Consider the following 18,999-nt stretch of genomic DNA (forward strand, 5'->3'; position numbering starts at 1 on the left):
GGTGCAGTCTAAATAGGTATCTCCTCCTCATGCTCGATTTGAGGCTCTGCAACGGATGTTGCTGCACGTGCTCTAGGCTGAGCTCTACATCTGCCTCAGCCCCTACCTCGGCCCCGGCCCCTATCCTTGGTAGTGGCTGCAATAGGGGGCTCTGGCTCCTGCCCGACTGTAGATATTGGGCGTGTCCTCATCATTCGCGAGAGAACAAGAATAGAATAGTTCAAACTTCAATAATAGAATAAAGTCACACGATAGAGAAAGAAAGAAGTGAAATTTTCCTAAAGCCATATAGTCTCTAGAAGATAAGTACAGACGTCTCCATACCGATCATTCACACTCTACTAAGCTTGCTCATGACTCGTGAGACCTAGTCAACCTAGTGCTATATACCAACTTGTCACAACCCAAAATCCTAACCTCGGGGTCGTGATGGCGCTTAACATTCCACTTTCTAGGCAAGCCAATGTTAGCTAATTACTTAACCAGTTTTACCAATTTAAAATAAAACATTAATAATACAAAATTGTAATAGTTTGAAATAGATGTGATAAATACAACGTAGCGTAGTCTAAACATATCCCAGAAACTTGGAGTCATGAATACATGAGCATACTAGAATTCTACTGATAAAGTCTAAACGAATTACAATTGTTCGAAATAAGGAAAACAATAAAGATAGGATAGAAACGGACTTCAAGGACTACAAATGCCAGCAACTCTATCTCAAGTCTCTGAAAGTAGTTGAATCCAAGTAGTCTCCTTTATGCGCCGCTAGAACCAACACCAGTATCTGCACAAGAAATACATAAGTATAGTATGAGCACAACCGACCCCATGTACTCTATAAGTGCCGAGCCTAACCTCGACGAGATAGTGACGAGGCTATAGAAAGTCACTCACAAATAACCTGTATGAAATAATAATAATATAAAATAGGAATAGAAATGAAGTAGTAAACTCGTATAAACGAACTCGAAGGTCAACAACCAAAGGACCTCAGAATAACATAATCACAAATCTCGTACCATAATATCAAAAATAAACTCTACATCTATAAACAACTATAACACATCAAATTCGTTGCGGTTAGACACAATTTGAGGTCGTGATCAGGCCATTAGAAATGGAGTACAATACTCGTCACCTCGCATATACGCCGTTTTCCCACATAATTCACATTACAAATAGACCAACAAGTCTTAATTTCATCAAGTCAAGGTTAGACACAATACTTACCTCACTCTACAACCAATCAATCAACCAACCACAGACTTGCCTTTCGAACAAGCCTCCAAACCAACCGAATCTATCAAATTATCGATCAAAAAATTCAAAATAAGCTTTAAAAACTACCCACGAATGATGAAGGTTCAATCTTTGATGAATTTGAAAAAATCAACCCCGGGCCCGCATGATCAAAATCCGAGATTTGGACCAAAATCTGATTACCCATTCATCCCTCAGCCCGGTTATGTGATTTGTTTCGAAATCCGACCTTAATTTGAGGTCTAAATCTCAATTTTACAAAATTTTCAAATCTTACCAAATCCCTAATTCTTACCATGGAAATCCTAGATTTGATGTTAAAACACATGAAAAGTAATAGGAAATTGAAAGAAAGTCGATTAGAGTTGCTTACCAATGATTTTGGGAAGAAGAGATTCTTGAAAAATTGCCTTTAGAGTATTTAGGGTTGAGAAATGGTGTAAAATGAGCTAAGTCCCATTGTTTCTCTCTTTTACCTAGTTGTAGGTGTCGCAATTTCAAACTCTGCAATTGCGAAGCACGGATCGCAAATGCGATCAACACGTCAGAAGCCCAGAAGTCGCAAATGCGGCATTTTGTTCGCAATTGCGAACAAACCCCCTTCGCAAATGCGGATACATCCTTCGTATTTGCAAAGTTGTCCCAGATAGCCAATGGTCGCAAATGCGACCAAAATGTTTGCAAAAGCGGCCTTAGACAGTTCGCAAAAGCAAACCATTTCCTCTCAAATTCGAGGTCACCCAGTCCAGGCCCCTTCTCACAAGTGTGAACTATTGTTCGCAAATTCGAGCCTGGCCTCGCAATTGTGAGATCTGTAACAGACACTAGAAACAAGCACTGCACCAGCAGTCCTCAAACTATCCAAACTCATCTGAAACTCACCTGAGCTCCTCGGGTTCCAAACCAAATATGCACACAAATGTAATATCATATAAACTTTCTCATGCGATCAAAATACCAAAATAATCTCGAGAACCACGAATCAGACATCAAAACACATGAAATTCAAAAAAAAAAACCAAAAGTAGCTAGAAATACAACCAAGCGTCCGATTCCTATCAAACCAACTCGGAATTGCACCAAATTTTGTAGATAAGTTTCAAATAGTAAAACAGACATATTCCATGTCCCAAAACCAAAATCCAAACCCGATAACTTTAGGCAAAATAAGTCAAATCAACCTAGGGACCTTCGAATTCAATTCCGAGCATATGCCCAAGTTAAAAATTATAATACGAACCTACCGGAATAGTCAAAACACCGATCCGGGATTATTTACCCAAAATATTGTCCGTAGTCAACTCTAGTTATTTTTAAAACCAAAAATCGTATTTTCTTCAATTTTTTACGTAAAAACTTTTCGAAAATGACACGAACCACGAACGCAAATCAAAAAGTATTAAATGAAGCTAATGGAGGTCTCGGAATAAAGAAATAAAGGCTAATTCTCAAAATGACCTATTGGGTCGTCACATTTGCGAGGGGGGTGTCATTCGCAAATGCAAAGGGTTTGTCGCATTTGAGACTTCTGCATTACTGATGCACTGGTCGCTTTTGAGATCATTGTTTCGCAATTGTAGTCCTCACAATTATGAACAAGAGTTCGCAATTGTGATACATGCGTCTGGGTAAAAGAGAAAAAAAATCGGGACTTAGCTCATTTTACACTATTATTCAACCCTAAACACTCTAAAAGTGATTTTCTTCAGAGCTTTTCTTCCCAAAATCATTGGTAAGTAACCTTAACTAGTGTTCAGTCAATTCCCATTACTTTTCATAAACGTTTAATATCAAATCTAGGAATTTCATGGTAAAAATTAGGGGGTTTTAGTAGAATTTAAAAAATTTGTAAAATTAAGATTTAGATAGATTGAGGTCGGATTCCGAAACAAATCACATAACCGGACTCGGAATTGAATGGGTAATCAGATTTTGGTCTGGATCTAGGATTTTGACCAAGCGGGCTCGGGGTTGACTTTTTCAATTTAGCTAAAGATTGAACCTTTTTCATTCGTGGGTAGTTTCTAAAGCTTATTTTGAATTGTTTGAATGATATTTGGCTAGATTCGGTTGGTTTAAAGGCATGTTCTAAAGGAAAAGTCGTGGTTGAGTATTGATTTGGTTGCGGAAAGAGGTAAGTGTCGTGTTTAACTTTGACTTGAGAGAATTAGGACTTGTTTGGTCTATTTGCTATATGCACAAAGTGTGGGGACGACGTATATGCGAGGTGACGAGTGCATATGCGTCATCATGGGTTCAAGCATGCGGGTTGTGGCTATTTATCTTTATGTCTTGACTTATTCTATGTTATACATTGTCACATGCTTTGCTTTGCTACATGTCTCTACTTGTTATCTGTGCCTTACTTGTTATTTGTCAATTTGTTGTTACATATTTCAGTTTATTCATTTTTTAATAAATACATGCTTACCTACTATATGTTCCTACCTGTATTAATTGTATATCATCCTTGGTTCATATATTTACTTGCCTTAATCGTCTTTACTTTATTGTGAAATTTATTATGTTTTGTCCGATTGTGGGAATCCTTCAGCTATTCTTGTATTGGTAATTTGCCGAGGTTTGTGGATACGAGGCACTGGTTATGTTCTGTTTGGTACTGGTAGTTTCTTAATGTTCTATGCGCTTTATTTCTTGTTATGTTGAGATTTCGTTATTGGTTATGCTGAGTTGTTTATGTTAATGAGTTGATATTGGGAATGGGTTGCGCGCCGCAACAGTATTGAAATGAATTGATATTGAGATCGGATTGCACTCCGCAATAGATATTATGAAATGATATTGGGATCGGGTTGCACGCCGCAACAGATATTATGATAAATGTTAGGATCGGGTTGCACGACGCAACGGAGTATGATGTGTTGTAGTGTTGTAACTATAATGTTCTGTTCCGGTATTGTGATATGAGTATTACTAGGCGATGTTATTCTGGAGCCCTCTGTTAGTTGACATTCGGGTCCGTTCTTATGAGTTTACTGTTTTATCTATATTTCTGCCTTCCTTTATTGTTATTCGTACAGGTTTATAGTGAGTGTCTTGTCATAGTCTTGTCACTACTTCATTGAGGTTAGGATCGATACTTATAGAGTACATGGGGTCGGTTATACTCATACTACACTTCTGCACTTCTTGTGGAGATCCCGGTATTGGTCCTAGTGGCGCGTAGAGGAGACTACTCGGATCCAACTACTATAGGAGACTTGAGGTAGAGTTTTTCGAAGTTCGCAATCCCTGAAGTCCCCTTCTATTTTGCCTTTACTGTTTATTTTTGTTTCAAACGGTTGTATTTCGTTCAAACTATACTTAAATTGGTTAATTAGTTAACTAACATTGGCTTTCCTAACAAGTAGATGTTAGGCGCCGTCACGGCCCATGGTTGAAATTTCGGGTCGTGACAAGGTCGCTCCTGATATTTTAAAGTTGTTGGCTTCTAGTGAGGGTTTTCTAACACTAGATTCACAGTTGAAGCGATCAGGTTTGGTCTAAGGTTTATGTTTGCCGGTCTTGACGCCACTTTATCAAACTACTCATCTATATAGACTGGTGGTGGAATTTCTTTTGGGTTGTTGTCTTCTAATTCTTGGTTCTCCATTTCTTCATATGATATGCTTTGGGAAGTTGATGTTTGTCCTTTCTTATGCAATCGAAAAGAACTTTCAGTTTCAGGATCCTAACTCGCTTACTCTTTTGTAGAAGAACGGACAAGTATCTTGCAAAAGATTGGATGTTTATTTTACAAAGTGAACTTGCTATTTATAGGAAAATATGGCACTTGGTTACTTCCTACTTTGGTCAAATTGAGATTACTTTGGCATCGATGAGATTACTTTGGCCAAGATAACTTCTTTCTTTCATTTCCCACGTGTCATTCGATAAGTTAGACATCTTCTCTACTCTATGGATGAAAATCTTTCAACATACTTTTACCAATAGGATATTAGGCAAAATGACATTATTTCTTTTCATTCGACTTCTAGCTTTATTTTCTTTTCTCTTTTTCATATATTCTTCTTCCTGCAAGATTTGTTAAAAAGAATATGAGAATAGGATATAATTATTTATATTGTTTGTTTTAAAATCTTATTTTTTTACCTATGAAATTAAATAAATTTTTATATCCATCAAAGTATTTTTGAAGCATTAAGAGGGCCTTAAGATATGCAAATAATCAAGTGCTAAAGTTGCATGGACCTAGGCATAGAGGTTATTCAAAATCCTAAACTCATCATTGAAAATTGTAGTGGAGGGATAGGATTATCTCTCTAACTATAAGAAGCTTGGGGTTTTTAAGTCTTGGAAATGAAAAAAAAATTCGCGATAGGAAATGCTTTCCTCGTTAATGGACTTTATCCATCGCGGCTCCGAATTAATTGGAGCCTTAATATAAATATCGGATCATCGGGAAACCAAAAAAAAAAGTAAGCCAAAAAACCTTTGTAGATTATAGCTAAGTTTGACATTAGGCATTCTGCACTACATAATATCCAACTTGTTGAGCCTTCTTATTCTTCTTTTTGAATTAAAGTTAGTGGTATTTTAACTTCTCTTATCTTAATCAGGTATTACTTCTTTAAAACACCAGTAAAGAGAAACTAAAAAGAAAGCAAGCCTTACTCTGAAAAACACTCTATAGAGCACATATACCATATCAAATACTGATAAATATCTGTCTTTTCGTACACGTATCCTGGTTTCTTTAAACACACTATAGGAGTATTTTCAGGGGCGGAGCTACAGTAGTGGGTGCGGGTTCGGATGAACTCAGTAACTTTTTCCGGAACCCTGTATTTGTATTGAAATATTTACTAAATCTATATAAATATATACTGCCGAACCCAGTAACAAAAGGGGTCTTGGTTCAACGGTAAGTGTTGTGGGTTCGCTGGAAAAGATCGGGTTCGATTACTCCTGAAAGCAACGCCTCTGAGTACTTTTGATTTGTAGATTTAAAATTCAACATTGACGGACGAAAAAGCTCCATATATACCCTCAGAAGTTGCCAAGAAACAATTAATGGCCAGTGAATCAATTAGCCAACTTGAAGAACTGGAACCTTTCGTCGCGCTAGTAGGGAGTCATTCATCTGGCTAATTTGGAGAGAGAGCTGGTCGATTTTCTGCAAGAATGAAGTTAGTAGCTACGCCTACAATTAGCTGATGACTCAAAAGTATAGCAAGTATATATATCACAAGTATAAATTAACTTCTAGGACAGATAATTTAACCAATCCAGGGGTAATCTTATAACTCGGGAAGGGTAAGAACACAGATCAAGAATTGTGTGTGGAATTTAACTTCTATACATTGACTATATATATACCTGGTCTTTTTCTTTGATAAGAAGCACAAGTTTCTTAGAAGTATCAATCTGTCTTTGCCTCCGCCACCTCTGTATCATCCAATAAAACAAGGAAACCGAAAGTACTGCTAATAGTCTAGTTCTAGTGGAAGTGAAAGTTCCAATTCCAACTTTACAAGCAGCATAATTTTTGGCCTTGCAAACAACCTGAACAATCCAAGAAGTTAATTCTCTCAAATGCTTCTTCAACCACCTATGTCCTTCACCTTTCTCATTATTATCATCTCTATCGGGCAATGGCAGAGTAGTTTCTGCAGCAGAAACTGCTGAGTAATGGGGTTCTTGAAACAGTTGAGGATCATTGTTAATTGGTAAGTCTTCTCTGGTTACAACTACATCATTATTTTTGTTTAACTGATCTTTGCTGCCAGTAGTAGAAGATGGAGATTGGATTTGCTGCCACTCACTGAAGCTTTCTGAAACATCCTCATCTGCCATAATTTTTATTTGTGTAAAATTGAATAACTAATGAGTTTGTGAAAGTTAGCTAGCTTTACTATAGTAGTGGGTCTTTTCTGTCTTCATTTGTCTCATAAAAATCTAACTTTGGATATTGGTTGTATTGGGGGTAGTGATATTTTGCTGAGAAATATCTAAATGCGCTGGGAAACTTGCTTTCAATGTCTTATAACTAGAGGTGTACAAATAAAACTAATAAACTGCACCGATAATTCGATTCAAATTGAGAAAAAAAAACCCGACTATGGTTTGGTTTGATTTAGTTTGGTGTTGGAAAAAAAAAACTCGACCATAATTAATTTGTTTTGATTTTAACTAAAAAAGTCATATAACTATGTTGTCTCACACAAAAATCATAAAACTTTTACTAACTCACACAAAAATTATAGTGATTGGAAAATAATATTTTAGTAGTATTTTCTTATTTTGTGATTCTTTATTTTCTTATTTTGAGTCAAATAAATAATAATCCAATTAACATAGGGATGAGCCAACCGACCTGGCCCACCCGACCCTATACTCATATATAAAAATTAAAATAATACTAAAAGTGAATAGTAAAACCTTTAAAACATGATACTTCTTTCTTTTATTTTTCTTTGCAAGATTTTTATTCAAATTGTTAGCATTTTTATTTCAAGTACTCTCTAATTATATCTTTCATTTCCTTATTTTTTTTGTCAGAATCTCATGCATTCCGAACTAAGTTTCTTATGGGGGAAGAATTCACTTTTAGTATTATTTTAACTTACGTATATGAGTATTGGGTCAGGCTGGGTTGGGTCATTCCTATTTTAAGGGGAAAATATAAAATTAATCGGCTGGCCGAAAGTAATTGCATTTGCTAGCCAAAAGGCATAGCATACCTTTTCAAGTGCTTGTTTGGCTCTTTGATTAGCAGCTTTATACTTATCATTCTGTGAATAAAGTAAACCACTCATAAACACAAAAACTCAAATCAAACGAGAAAACGAAAAATAAAAATCCATATTATATATATATATATATATATATATATATATGCTATTATTTTTGAGAAGGGCTAAAAATATACTCATATTTCTCCTATTTTAATTAGATAATTATTTATTAGACTGAAAATAAAAAATAAAAAAAATTAAAATAAGAAAATACTATCCGAAATTTTATTTTTCGACCACTATGATTTTTGTGTGAGTTAGTGAAAGTTTTATGATTTTTATGTGAGAAAACAAAGTTATATGACTTTGATGAAAAAAAATCATAGTTATATGATTTTGGTGTGAGAAAACAAAGTTATATAATTTTGATGAAAAAATATCATAGTTATATGACCATTTGTGAAATTTACCCATACTATTTGTGTTATTTTTACTTGAGGGGCTAAAAGAGAAAAAGGAAAAACAACAGATGTTCTACATTTCAAGGCTATGGACAAGACACTAACAATAACTTGATAACTTCAAAAAGGCTCGATTATTTTTTCTACTTTAACTTCGAAATATTTGTTCTTCAATCAAATCTTGTGTGGCTAAATGGATGGATGAGAGAAAGAGGGGAAAAGAATACTAATGATATAAAGCAGTATAATAAAGCATCGGTACATGTTTATACCATAATAAAATGAGTCTTTCTTATAAAAATGGAATAAAAATCAAGAGATTCGAGCCAATATTTATCGAAAAGATTGAGTCAAGAATCAATTTCATTTTGATATTCTGTAAAATTCAGAGTACATATAAATCTTAGGAAAGATATATATGCACATACATATTAAAATTGGAAAAATTACAAACTAGTACTGTACATTGTCCGTTGGACTGAACCTTTTATTTTAATTTCAAATTAAACCAAATAATATTGATTTTCCATAATTTTGGAAACCAAATGTACAAAGAACACATCACTTATCAAATCAGTTCGAATTGACTTTTTTATTTGGTACGAGTTTTGGATTCTTTGGGCACACCAATCCTTAGATCATAATGATATATAAAAAAAAGGTGTATTATAATAAACATTAATGTAATATACGTATTTCAGTTGTAGATTGACTTCATGTATTTTAGATTCAAATATGCATACCCTTACCTTATGAAAATTTCTACATTGATATTAGTTTGAATCATATTTTAGTTTACAAGGGTGTAATGTGTTTAGATTTGTAAAACACGAGCCATGTCTCTATGTACATTAATTAATATAACTACACAATAAATTAAAACTACAAGTAGCAAATTCCCATATATTTAATTTTATATAATGTAAGAAAAAGAATAGGCATATTTGTTGAAACTTTCTATGCACACCTTTGATTAAAAAAAGAATGTTTTTAAATTAAAAAAAGCATGCACTTATCTTTTAAAACTCTTACAGCAATTGATCATAAATTACTTAACAAGATGGAGTACTAATCACTAGTAATAACTTTTTTGGTATTTTCAACACATAAGTTATTTGTACATAAGGGAATATTAATTTTACGCTGAATAAGAATAAAGTGGTACATGAACGCCCATAAAATTTTAATGTTCAACCGAAATATCCGGACAAGTTTAAAGGGAAACTCATGTATTTTGCCTAGGGCTACTTATAAGGCGGATCAGGCGTATCGGACGGTTATTTAATCTTAACGGTTCGGCTTATCGGTTATCGACTTTTAAATGTATTAATCCGCTAGCCACCCAATAAGATATCGGGCGGATTGGTATCGGTTTAGCTATTATTGGACGGTTATCATGCAGTTTATCGACCTAGTTAAATATGTATTACAGATGCCTATTTCGGTCCTTCAAGTTACACTATTACTAGTAAATACCAGCAAAAAGTCAATTTACTTTGCATGTATTCCCACACTGTTACCTTGAATGGTCGTAAAACACAAGCGATTGCTTGTTACTATCTTCTTTTGGCCAACAATCTAGTCCATCCGGTGGCATTAGAATCACATTTACCTATATATTTATAACATGCAAAGAAGGAGATTGTTGGCATGTTATAGGTTTGAGCAATAGAAAAAAATGGAAATTCTTCAACGGTGGATAAGTGAAACTATGGAAGGGATATTTAATATACATATGGATAAAATAAATAAATAAATATATATTCTTAACGGGTTAACAGTTTATCCGATGAAAAAATTGAATAATCCGCTCCCAAACCGATAAGCCGTTAATAATAAAATTTCAATCTGCTCATCATCCGTTAAACCGATAACCCGATATCAATAAGTCATTAAGCCACTTTTGCGGTTCGATTTTCGGTTCGATTTTGAACCCCCAAATTTTGCCAAAGGTTATGATATGTATGCATTTGCGTCAAAGTACAGGGGTGTCTACTGAAATTTCCACAAAGAAAAATCAGAATGTTGGTGAAAGTCGACAGAATGTCCAAAAATGTAGTTTGAAATCTTCTTGGTTGAATCATGGGGTTAGACCAAACTACTTTTCCAGCCAATTTCAGGAAATCTTGAAACTAAGCTCCCTTTTTTATATAAATATTTTTACTTTTTGCTAAAAAAAATTGAAAATATTATTTATTTTTCAAATTTGATGGATGAATTTTTTTTTGTCTAAATACAATTTCATTTCAAAAATTATTTTTCAACACAATTTTAAAAATAATCTTTTTTTAATTTTTTTTAAAATTCCAATCAAATCTATGTATTAAGATTTCCACGTGTCTCCCTCTTCTCTCCCTAATAATTATCTGCAAAGCTAAAGAGAAAGCGGAAAAAAAAACCCAAATTGCATCTCTCCCAATTTATAAACCATCCCAAAACAATCTCTTGTCCTCCATCTGGATTCATCTCTCCGTTATCATCACCATTGTTATTCAATGTCCGCTTATTCACATACCCTTAACCTGTGGGGAGTAGTCTCCCAATCAAAGCGCATAATCAATGCTCACTCCCGCCATTTCTTGGCCCTTTCCGTTTCCTTCCTCTTACCTCTCTCTTTCTCCCTCATCATCTACCCTACCCTCCAAACCGCCCTCTCTCAGTCCAATTCCATCATCTTCCACCCGCAAGCTCACCTCTCCTCCTCCTTCTTAACCCTCCCTAATCCGTTTGGTCCGACCCGGGAACTAACCCGACCCGACACCCAGCTCCTCCTCGTTGTTCTCCTTGCTTACATCCTCTTCGCTGTTCTGCTGGCACTCTTTGCTGTTGCTACGATCACCTACAGCACGTTCCATGGATTTTACGGTAGACCCGTCAAGCTTGTTTCCTCTATCAAGTCCGTTCTTTACTCCTTCTTGCCCTTAGTTGCAACCCTTATCGTTTCGCGTGTAATCCACGCTCTCATCGTTCTATTATTCGCCCTATTCGGGGCGATCGTGGTCCGGTGCATGCAATTTCTGGGGTTTGAAGTGAATTATGACTCGAATTACTTGACGGGTTTGGCTATTTTCTTAGGAATAGCGCTTCTATTGGTTTTTGTATGGTTGCAGGTTAACTGGTCATTAGCTTATGTGATTGTAGTGGTGGAATCGAAATGGGGTTACGAACCGTTAAGGAGAAGCGCGTATTTGGTGAAGGGAATGAGACGGGTCACGCTATCAGTGTTGTTGTTTTTCGGGGTTCTGATTGGATTATTAGTGGGTGGGTGTTCTAGTTTTTTGGTGACTGTAGGGGCTGCAAGCGGAGGGTGGACGAGCTTCGGGTTGATACTGCAGATGGTGGTGAGCTCGGGTTTTGCAACTCTGCTAATGCTTCAGAGTCTTGCTGCGAGCGTGGTGTTGTATATGTATTGCAAGGCGTTGCACGGGGAGCTAGCGTTGGATATCGCGAAGGAGTTCGCTAGTGAGTATGTGTACTTGCCTTTTGACAATGAAAAGGTTCCTCATGTTGTTTGTGTTGTTCAAGGCTGAAATAGCCTAAGGTCAGTAGGTTTTCCGAAATGCAGCATTTACTTTTTAGTTTGTAGAAATTGCGTCTTAATCTTATGCAGGCGTGCATCCAGTCTCATGGTAGCTAGGAGATCAAGTAAAGATGCATAATCAATATAATTATGCATCTTCTATATGTAATAAGTTGTTGAAGCTAACATCCAGTCTCATGGTAGTTAGCTTTCTTCTAGCTTCTCCGTTTTGTGTATGTACTGTAAAAACTATCATTTCCTTAATGAAAAGTTAAGTTAGTTTGAATCGTATATCCAGGTGTCCTAGCTTCAGTTATTGCTCCATGATAGTACTCTTTTTATTGGATGTTCCCTGAAAAGATTTCCATAATAGTGCACCTAAAATTGGTATCTTACCTTGAAAAAGCATAATATTTTTTTCAACTCTAGAAGATCCACGATGAATTTATCTTGCTTTAGTAGTACAATTAGAACGGAGGCAAATTTAAAGTGCATTACATTGACTTTAAATTCTTCTTTTGCTTATTTACATATCGGGTAAGTGCATGCACTTAAATGGCTTGCTCTTACGCGAGCTAACTATTCAGAAAATGCAAGCAAATGGATGTTTTATATATCTCCTCGAAAATTACAATTGAGCAAATGGAGAGATATGGAGTGCATCTACAACAATGTGTTTTATAATGAGCTTCAAGGCTTCAAATCTCTTTATTTTGTATTTTTCTTGATAAATTAATGAGCTTCAAAAGTCGCAGTGGTTGAGGAGGAGTATGAGAAAATCGGATTGCTCTTTCTAACTGATCGAGAAAAATAAAAAAAGTTTGATTGTTCTTCTATTATTACCTAGTCAGAGTTATTTCAAAGAGCGTAGCAAAAGACTGCATCGAAAAAGTGATTGCAGACAAGGAGGATAAACTAGGTGAGAGAACTAAGACTATGCTAAGTTTCTTATTCAAATGCTTTAGAGGTTACTCATGAGAATGGAGCTCTCTGGAATAATGTGATTAAAGAAAAGTATGGGCTATTCAGGAAGAAAAAGTGGATTTTCTCATGATGCTTGGCTAGCCATATTCCTCTGAAAGAGGGATTTCAGGATATGTTCAATTTTCTGCATACCAGGAAGCCACTGTAGCACAAGGTTTTGCAGGGAATAGTGGTGACAAGATTTAGAAAGCATTGCCACTTCTCAGATCATCTGCCAAGGATATTTTGAGTGTAATCTGGTTGTGCTAGCTATATTTTTATGGGTATTTTTAACTTGCTTATGCATCGAAATTCTTTTTTTGTTTTAAGTGATTTTTTTCTTTTCAGTCTAAATATGATATGACTTGATGGCATGACTTAAAAAGTGATTAGTAAGAATCCTGTCTTGGGTTAGTATTAATATTAATTATCCAATGGAAAAAAAAAAATCATGGCTTAAAAAGTGATCCAACAGTTATACTTGTTATGTTGAATATTGGAAGTTCTGTCCTTGTAAAAAATCCTCTGTGGGATGTTAAGATCTCTTTAAGTGTATTACTGTTATGACCTAAAAAAGTCCTAAGATATCTGTATTTTCACCTAGCTAGCCAGCTGTTTTTCCCCTTCACAGTGTGGTAGTATTCACAGATTGCATATCATTTATCACTTACTAATTAGTTAATAGGCAAACTTAAACTTGGGAATTGGTATTGGCACTTCTAATAAGCTAGTTGCTTCTCGGAGATACGGCATACTTCAGATTGAGGATTGTCTACAGAAGGTAGTGGGGTGAAAATACTCTTAAGGGGTAAGGAATTGTGAGCTCTCATGGAACAAGAACATGGTCTTGTTTGAATTAACAAGCTGAAACAGTCTATTAATTGCCCTTTCTGCTGCATTGTTAGCTCAGACGTTTTCGGCATTGTTTGCATTACCTTTTATTTCATGAATATTTGATTAGCATCATAATTGCAAATTATGAAACTATGGGAGCTTGTTCACAATGTTCCTATTGCTTGCTCCCAATTTTTGGATGGAGAATCTGTTTCATTTTTACAATTTCCCATGATTGGATTGTAGAGTGCTTGAGAGTCATGTAATTTTCTTTTAAAATTTCCAACTTCCTCTGCCGGTGGATTTTGCATCATAAAGCAATCTTCATCATTTGCGAATAAATCTTTTGTCATCATGTTGAGGTGAGTTTCCTTGTTGGAAGAAAAATCCCAACTGAGAGCTTTCAAGTCGTCATTGGTTTTTGATAGTTTGACTACTACTAATATTTTTCAGTCACAGAGATGGTACACATCTTGTTCTCCAGAATTGAATTGCATCTGAAATCACCAAGAATCGGATTCTACTTCCTTCTTCTATTATGCTGTTAACCACCAGATTGCTATTGTATAATCTAAGAAAGATGTTCTGTTATTCCTAAGAAAGTGTAGTACTTGTTTCTGATGATTTTTGTAATGTATCAAGTACTAGTAACAATTGTTTGGTGCATTTACCTTCAAATTACAAAGGAGAAGAGTATGTATTATCTTTGTGCTTGAGGCAAGCAGCCAGTAAGGTTTTAACAGAGGCGATTCTATCTGCTTGAGAAGAATTGCAAGAGTATTATTAGCCTTTTAGACAGTATGGTTTTAATTGCATTTTATGGTGTAAGGCAGATAAGTAGCCTATAATTAGGTGTTTAGGAATGGCAATAGGCCGGGCGGGTTAAGTCTTTCCATGCCAAAATTATGCCATGCCCCGTTTAACTCCCTGCCCTATTTAGACCTTGCCCGTTTTTTTTAAAATTTTTATTGTCTAAATAAAATATTTTCTCGATTCATTTGTAATTCAGCAAAATAAAGTATTATATTTATGTTCACAAACGCGTCTCTGAACTATTAACTCGTTAGATCTATATGATTTTTAAAGTTACATGTGAGACCCGTTTACGACTAATTATTAAGTCTCCCTTATTGATTAATGCTTAATGACTTTATTAGTTGAATGCAATAATTTCATATTCATTTGAAATGTTTGTGTTTAACAGGGTGTACAATTTATTTGGTTTAAAATGTAAAACCAGTAAAAGTAACCCTCAAATACTGAAAATAGATTAGACTATTAAGTTTTGGATTAACATTAGATGGAAGATAACTGGAAGCCGGCCCATGTTCTTTCTTTTAATTTTTGTCTCCTTTTCAAACAATATTCAGATTTAATATTATCTTTATTCAACGTCATTGTTGTTGTATTGTATAAATAGTGATTCGATTTTCATTTAAGTATTGGTATGTAATATTAGGAGAGCTAACTCTAATTTTAGAAAATTAGAAAGAAGCTATTATAATTTACAAGAACTATTTCAATTGACTCTTAAATTATCAGCTTTTTCCTTTCATAGTACCAACAGGAAAATCTGAAAGTGCTGCTACCAGTTTCAAGGATAAAAAGAGAAACATCACAAGAGAAATGAACGACCTATACTTGCCCTGCCCTTATTAAGAATTTTCAAAAATCAAATTTTGTCCTGCACCGGCCTGCCCCGTTTAGATGTTAACCTACCCTGTCATATTAAGTGTTTGCCGCCCTACCCCATTGTCATCCCTAAGGTGTTTTGTGCCCAGGATTGGATAATTATCTTTTTCATTTTATTTTTTGCCTTAAATTTTGTGGGTACGAGCAATTTGATTTAAGAATTCCATTCAATGTGGGAGACTACGAAGTATTATTTCAAAGACTAGCATGCTGATATGGGAGTCTATCTACGCTGGTGATTGAGTTATCACCAGCAGGGGCGGAGTTACAGTAGAGGGTGCGGGTCCGGTCGAACTCAATGACTTTTTGTCGGATCCTATATTTGTATTGAAATATTAGCTTTATGTATATAAATACGGTACGCCGAATCGTAGAACAAAAGGTCTTTGGGTTCGGTGGCAAAGCCTTGTTTTACAAGGAAAACGCCTACGTTCAATTCCCCTTTAAAGCAGTTATTCTATTACTCTTTCTTCTTTTTTTTCAAAAAAAAAAAACTAACTAACTAAGAAACTCGTTTACGGGACCAGTGTCAAAGAAAGGATTGTTGCACTCTCTTGCTTGAATGAATCGATACTTGTGGATGCTTGTTCATTCGAGATTCTTCTATCTATATTTAGACCTACTGGATCAACTACTCCGGCTTAAAAACTAGTTTTAGGTCATGGTCTTATCTTAAAATTTAGAACTCATATACTTTAAATCCTAATTCCAGGTGTAAGGGTAGACTGATAGAGTTTGTCTTAGATTGCTAGTGGTTAATGTTGTGTTCACACTATCCTCCCGTTTTTCTTTACTGGTTATTGTTATTGTTATTACGTTTCAACTATTTTCTGATTCTTATAATGTTGTTATTATTTCTATGATTTCTCCTGATTGACTGATATATTGTCTTTTTCGTCTTTTTTGTTTTCTTGAGCCGATGGTCTATCGTAAACAACCTCTTTACTCCATCGGGAAGGGGTAAGGTTTGCGTACACACTACCCTCCCCAGACCCCTTACTTGTGGGATTTTACTAGGTTGTTGTTGTACACTTTAAATCTTGGATCCGCCTCTGATCACCAGACCAGGCGGTTGATCCTGGTTGAACCTAAAATTCATTCGGTTAAACTTTACCCACACGAGATGTTTACATCAAACCAATAGATATATAATAGAGTTAATACCCTAAAAACGCCTAAACTATCTGCATACCTAAAATATCGCATGTTCCCGAAGAAATCCTAAACTATATCTCCCTCATAGTAAAATCCCATCATCGCTTATGTGGCATTATGTATGTAATAAATCATCCAAGAGCGCATGAAGGCTAAAAAAAGCCGTTAAAATGGCGTGTCTATCAGCTAATTAGCCCTTCTTTTTAAAAATTTACATTTGTTTTTATTTTTTCTTCTTTTTTCTTATATTTCACATTCCTTCCTCATTATTTTAAAACCCTTTTTCTCCATTTTTTTCCCTTTCTTCTCCATTTCTTTATTTGAATCCATCTGAAACTTTGTCTCTTATTATTTCTGATTTTATTTCTTATCTTTCTCGTTTTATCCATCATTCATTTCTTAACTAAATTCATTTGAAAAAAGGAACACCCTTTAAAGTATTTGTAGAGCATGAGGTTTAATATCCTTCAAGAAATTAGGGATTAAAGAAATAGGACATGTGTATAGCTATCTTCTTTAACAATTTAGGTATCTCCTTTCAACAATCTTCAAAATTTAGGTCTATCAAAACCCTAATCTTCTACATCGATTTAGGAGCAGAAACCCTAGTTTTTATCCCTATTTTCGAACGGAAGCAAGAATAGACAATGCAATTGAGGTTAGAACCAAGATTAATGGAGAAAATCGTTACTCAGAGATTAGTGAAGCCATTCTCTGATGAGAGTAAGTCTCCGATGAAAGCAAAGAGAAAATGAGTTTTTTTACAATTGATCCACTAATTTTAACCCTGGCCCTTTTTTTTAACCATGTAATTTTTTACAATGATATAATAAAGAGTATTAAAATATTAATTAATTCTATTTTATAGATTAAGATAAAAAAATATTCATGTAGATTGCCATGTGGCAGATTTTAAAAATTAGTTAGAGAGGGTATTACACACACTAGTAAGAATGCGCCGAGGGTTTTTTTTATTATGAAGGGGGATATAGTTCAGAGGGTTTTCGGGGATAGGTGATAGTTTAGGTAGGCAATTGTCACGCTCCAAAATCGAGGAGCGCGACCGGCGCTCAACCGAGTGAATCCGACCGAGTAAGCATGTTAGATTTCATTCTACCCAAACTCATCCATGAATAGAGATAATACATATTATCATTAATTAGATAAAAATGTGTTCATGTCTACAATACCAATTCATTTCCAATGGTTTTATTATTTTTAAAGTCTCAAATGGACAAGTAACACATCTACAACATAACATAGTTTGTCTTTCCCCAGCACCAATACACAACCCACATTATGTCTACGGAGCCTCTATAGATAAAGAAGAGTACAATGATAATGCCGGCAACAAGGCCCCGGCTATACCTCAAACCTAATATACAAAGTACAAAAGATACATGACCCCAGAATGAAGTGGGGCTCACCAAGTCAGCTGGGAAGAAAATGCACTGCTATCACTGATCAATATCTCCTGCTGTGGAACCACCTGCATCCATTGAAAGATGCAGCGCCCCCGGCAAAAGGGACGTTAGTACCGTCGAATAGCACTAGTATGTATAACTAAACATCCTCTCAATAGAATGACAAATAATACAAACAAGATTATCATAATGTCAATGAAAGCCTTGATCAACATCAAACCTCAATTTAGGATCAAGATAGTGTTCAAATTAATTTTTATATCTCACATTGGGAGATTTTTAGTATCGATATACCATTGTTTACAATACCAATACCATTATTTAGCATACCAATACCGCTATTCACAATATCATTATTCACAAAATCAGTACTACCGTACTCTTAGCACGGAGTCCGATCACGACCCGATCGGCTAGGCTATCTCAGTAGAGACATCAACCACAATTTCTCTCAATATCAAATACCACCATTTTTAACACGGAGTCCGATCACGACCCGATCGGCTAGGCTATCCATTAGGGACATCGACCACAATCATAATTTCAATTATAATTTCCAGCACAATCACTACCATGTGTGCGACATGGTATCCGATCACGACCCGACCGTCTAGGCTGTCTTATTTGAGACATCAACCTTTTTATATCAATCATCGCATTTCATAATACTTTCACATCTTTTCATTTTATTGGCACTAATGGCTATAATTATAAGATCATTCTTGGCACATTGGCCATATTTAGTATTTCATGCTCACATTATCAATTTCAAATATCATCCTCATCATCAATAACAAACACAATTTAAATCAAAGTGTGTAGTACACATGTGAGCAATTTAGAGTCTAATGCACATACAGATATTTCACAAAATTTGGCATAGTAGCCTTCATTTGAACTTGACTTAAAGTCGAAACATTATTAATGCACAACCCATTTTTTAACACATCCTCAATTGGTAACATAACATGAATAGAGCATTTGGG

At 35.2% G+C, this 18,999-nt stretch overlaps 1 protein-coding gene across 2 annotated transcripts; it reads right to left on the reverse strand.

Annotated features, from left to right (window-relative positions):
• Window positions 1–5,897: 5,897 nt before the first annotated feature.
• On the reverse strand, window positions 5,898–7,232 carry LOC107805478 (uncharacterized). 2 transcript variants are annotated; one of them, XM_016629533.2, is made up of 2 exons: window positions 6,607–7,232; window positions 5,898–6,424 (listed from the first exon to the last, which is right to left on the reverse strand). In XM_016629533.2, exons 1-2 carry the CDS (start codon window positions 7,081–7,083, stop codon window positions 6,317–6,319), a joined length of 585 nt encoding a protein of 194 aa, XP_016485019.1. In that variant the 5' UTR covers window positions 7,084–7,232; the 3' UTR covers window positions 5,898–6,316. The 2 variants fall into 2 exon arrangements, with proteins under 2 accessions (XP_016485019.1, XP_016485020.1); XM_016629534.2 differs by having other exon boundaries at window positions 5,898–6,403; window positions 6,607–7,228.
• Window positions 7,233–18,999: the final 11,767 nt, after the last annotated feature.

The sequence above is a fragment of the Nicotiana tabacum genome, chromosome 12 (genome assembly GCF_000715075.1).
Source record: "Nicotiana tabacum cultivar K326 chromosome 12, ASM71507v2, whole genome shotgun sequence".
NCBI classification, from domain to species: Eukaryota; Viridiplantae; Streptophyta; class Magnoliopsida; order Solanales; family Solanaceae; genus Nicotiana; species Nicotiana tabacum.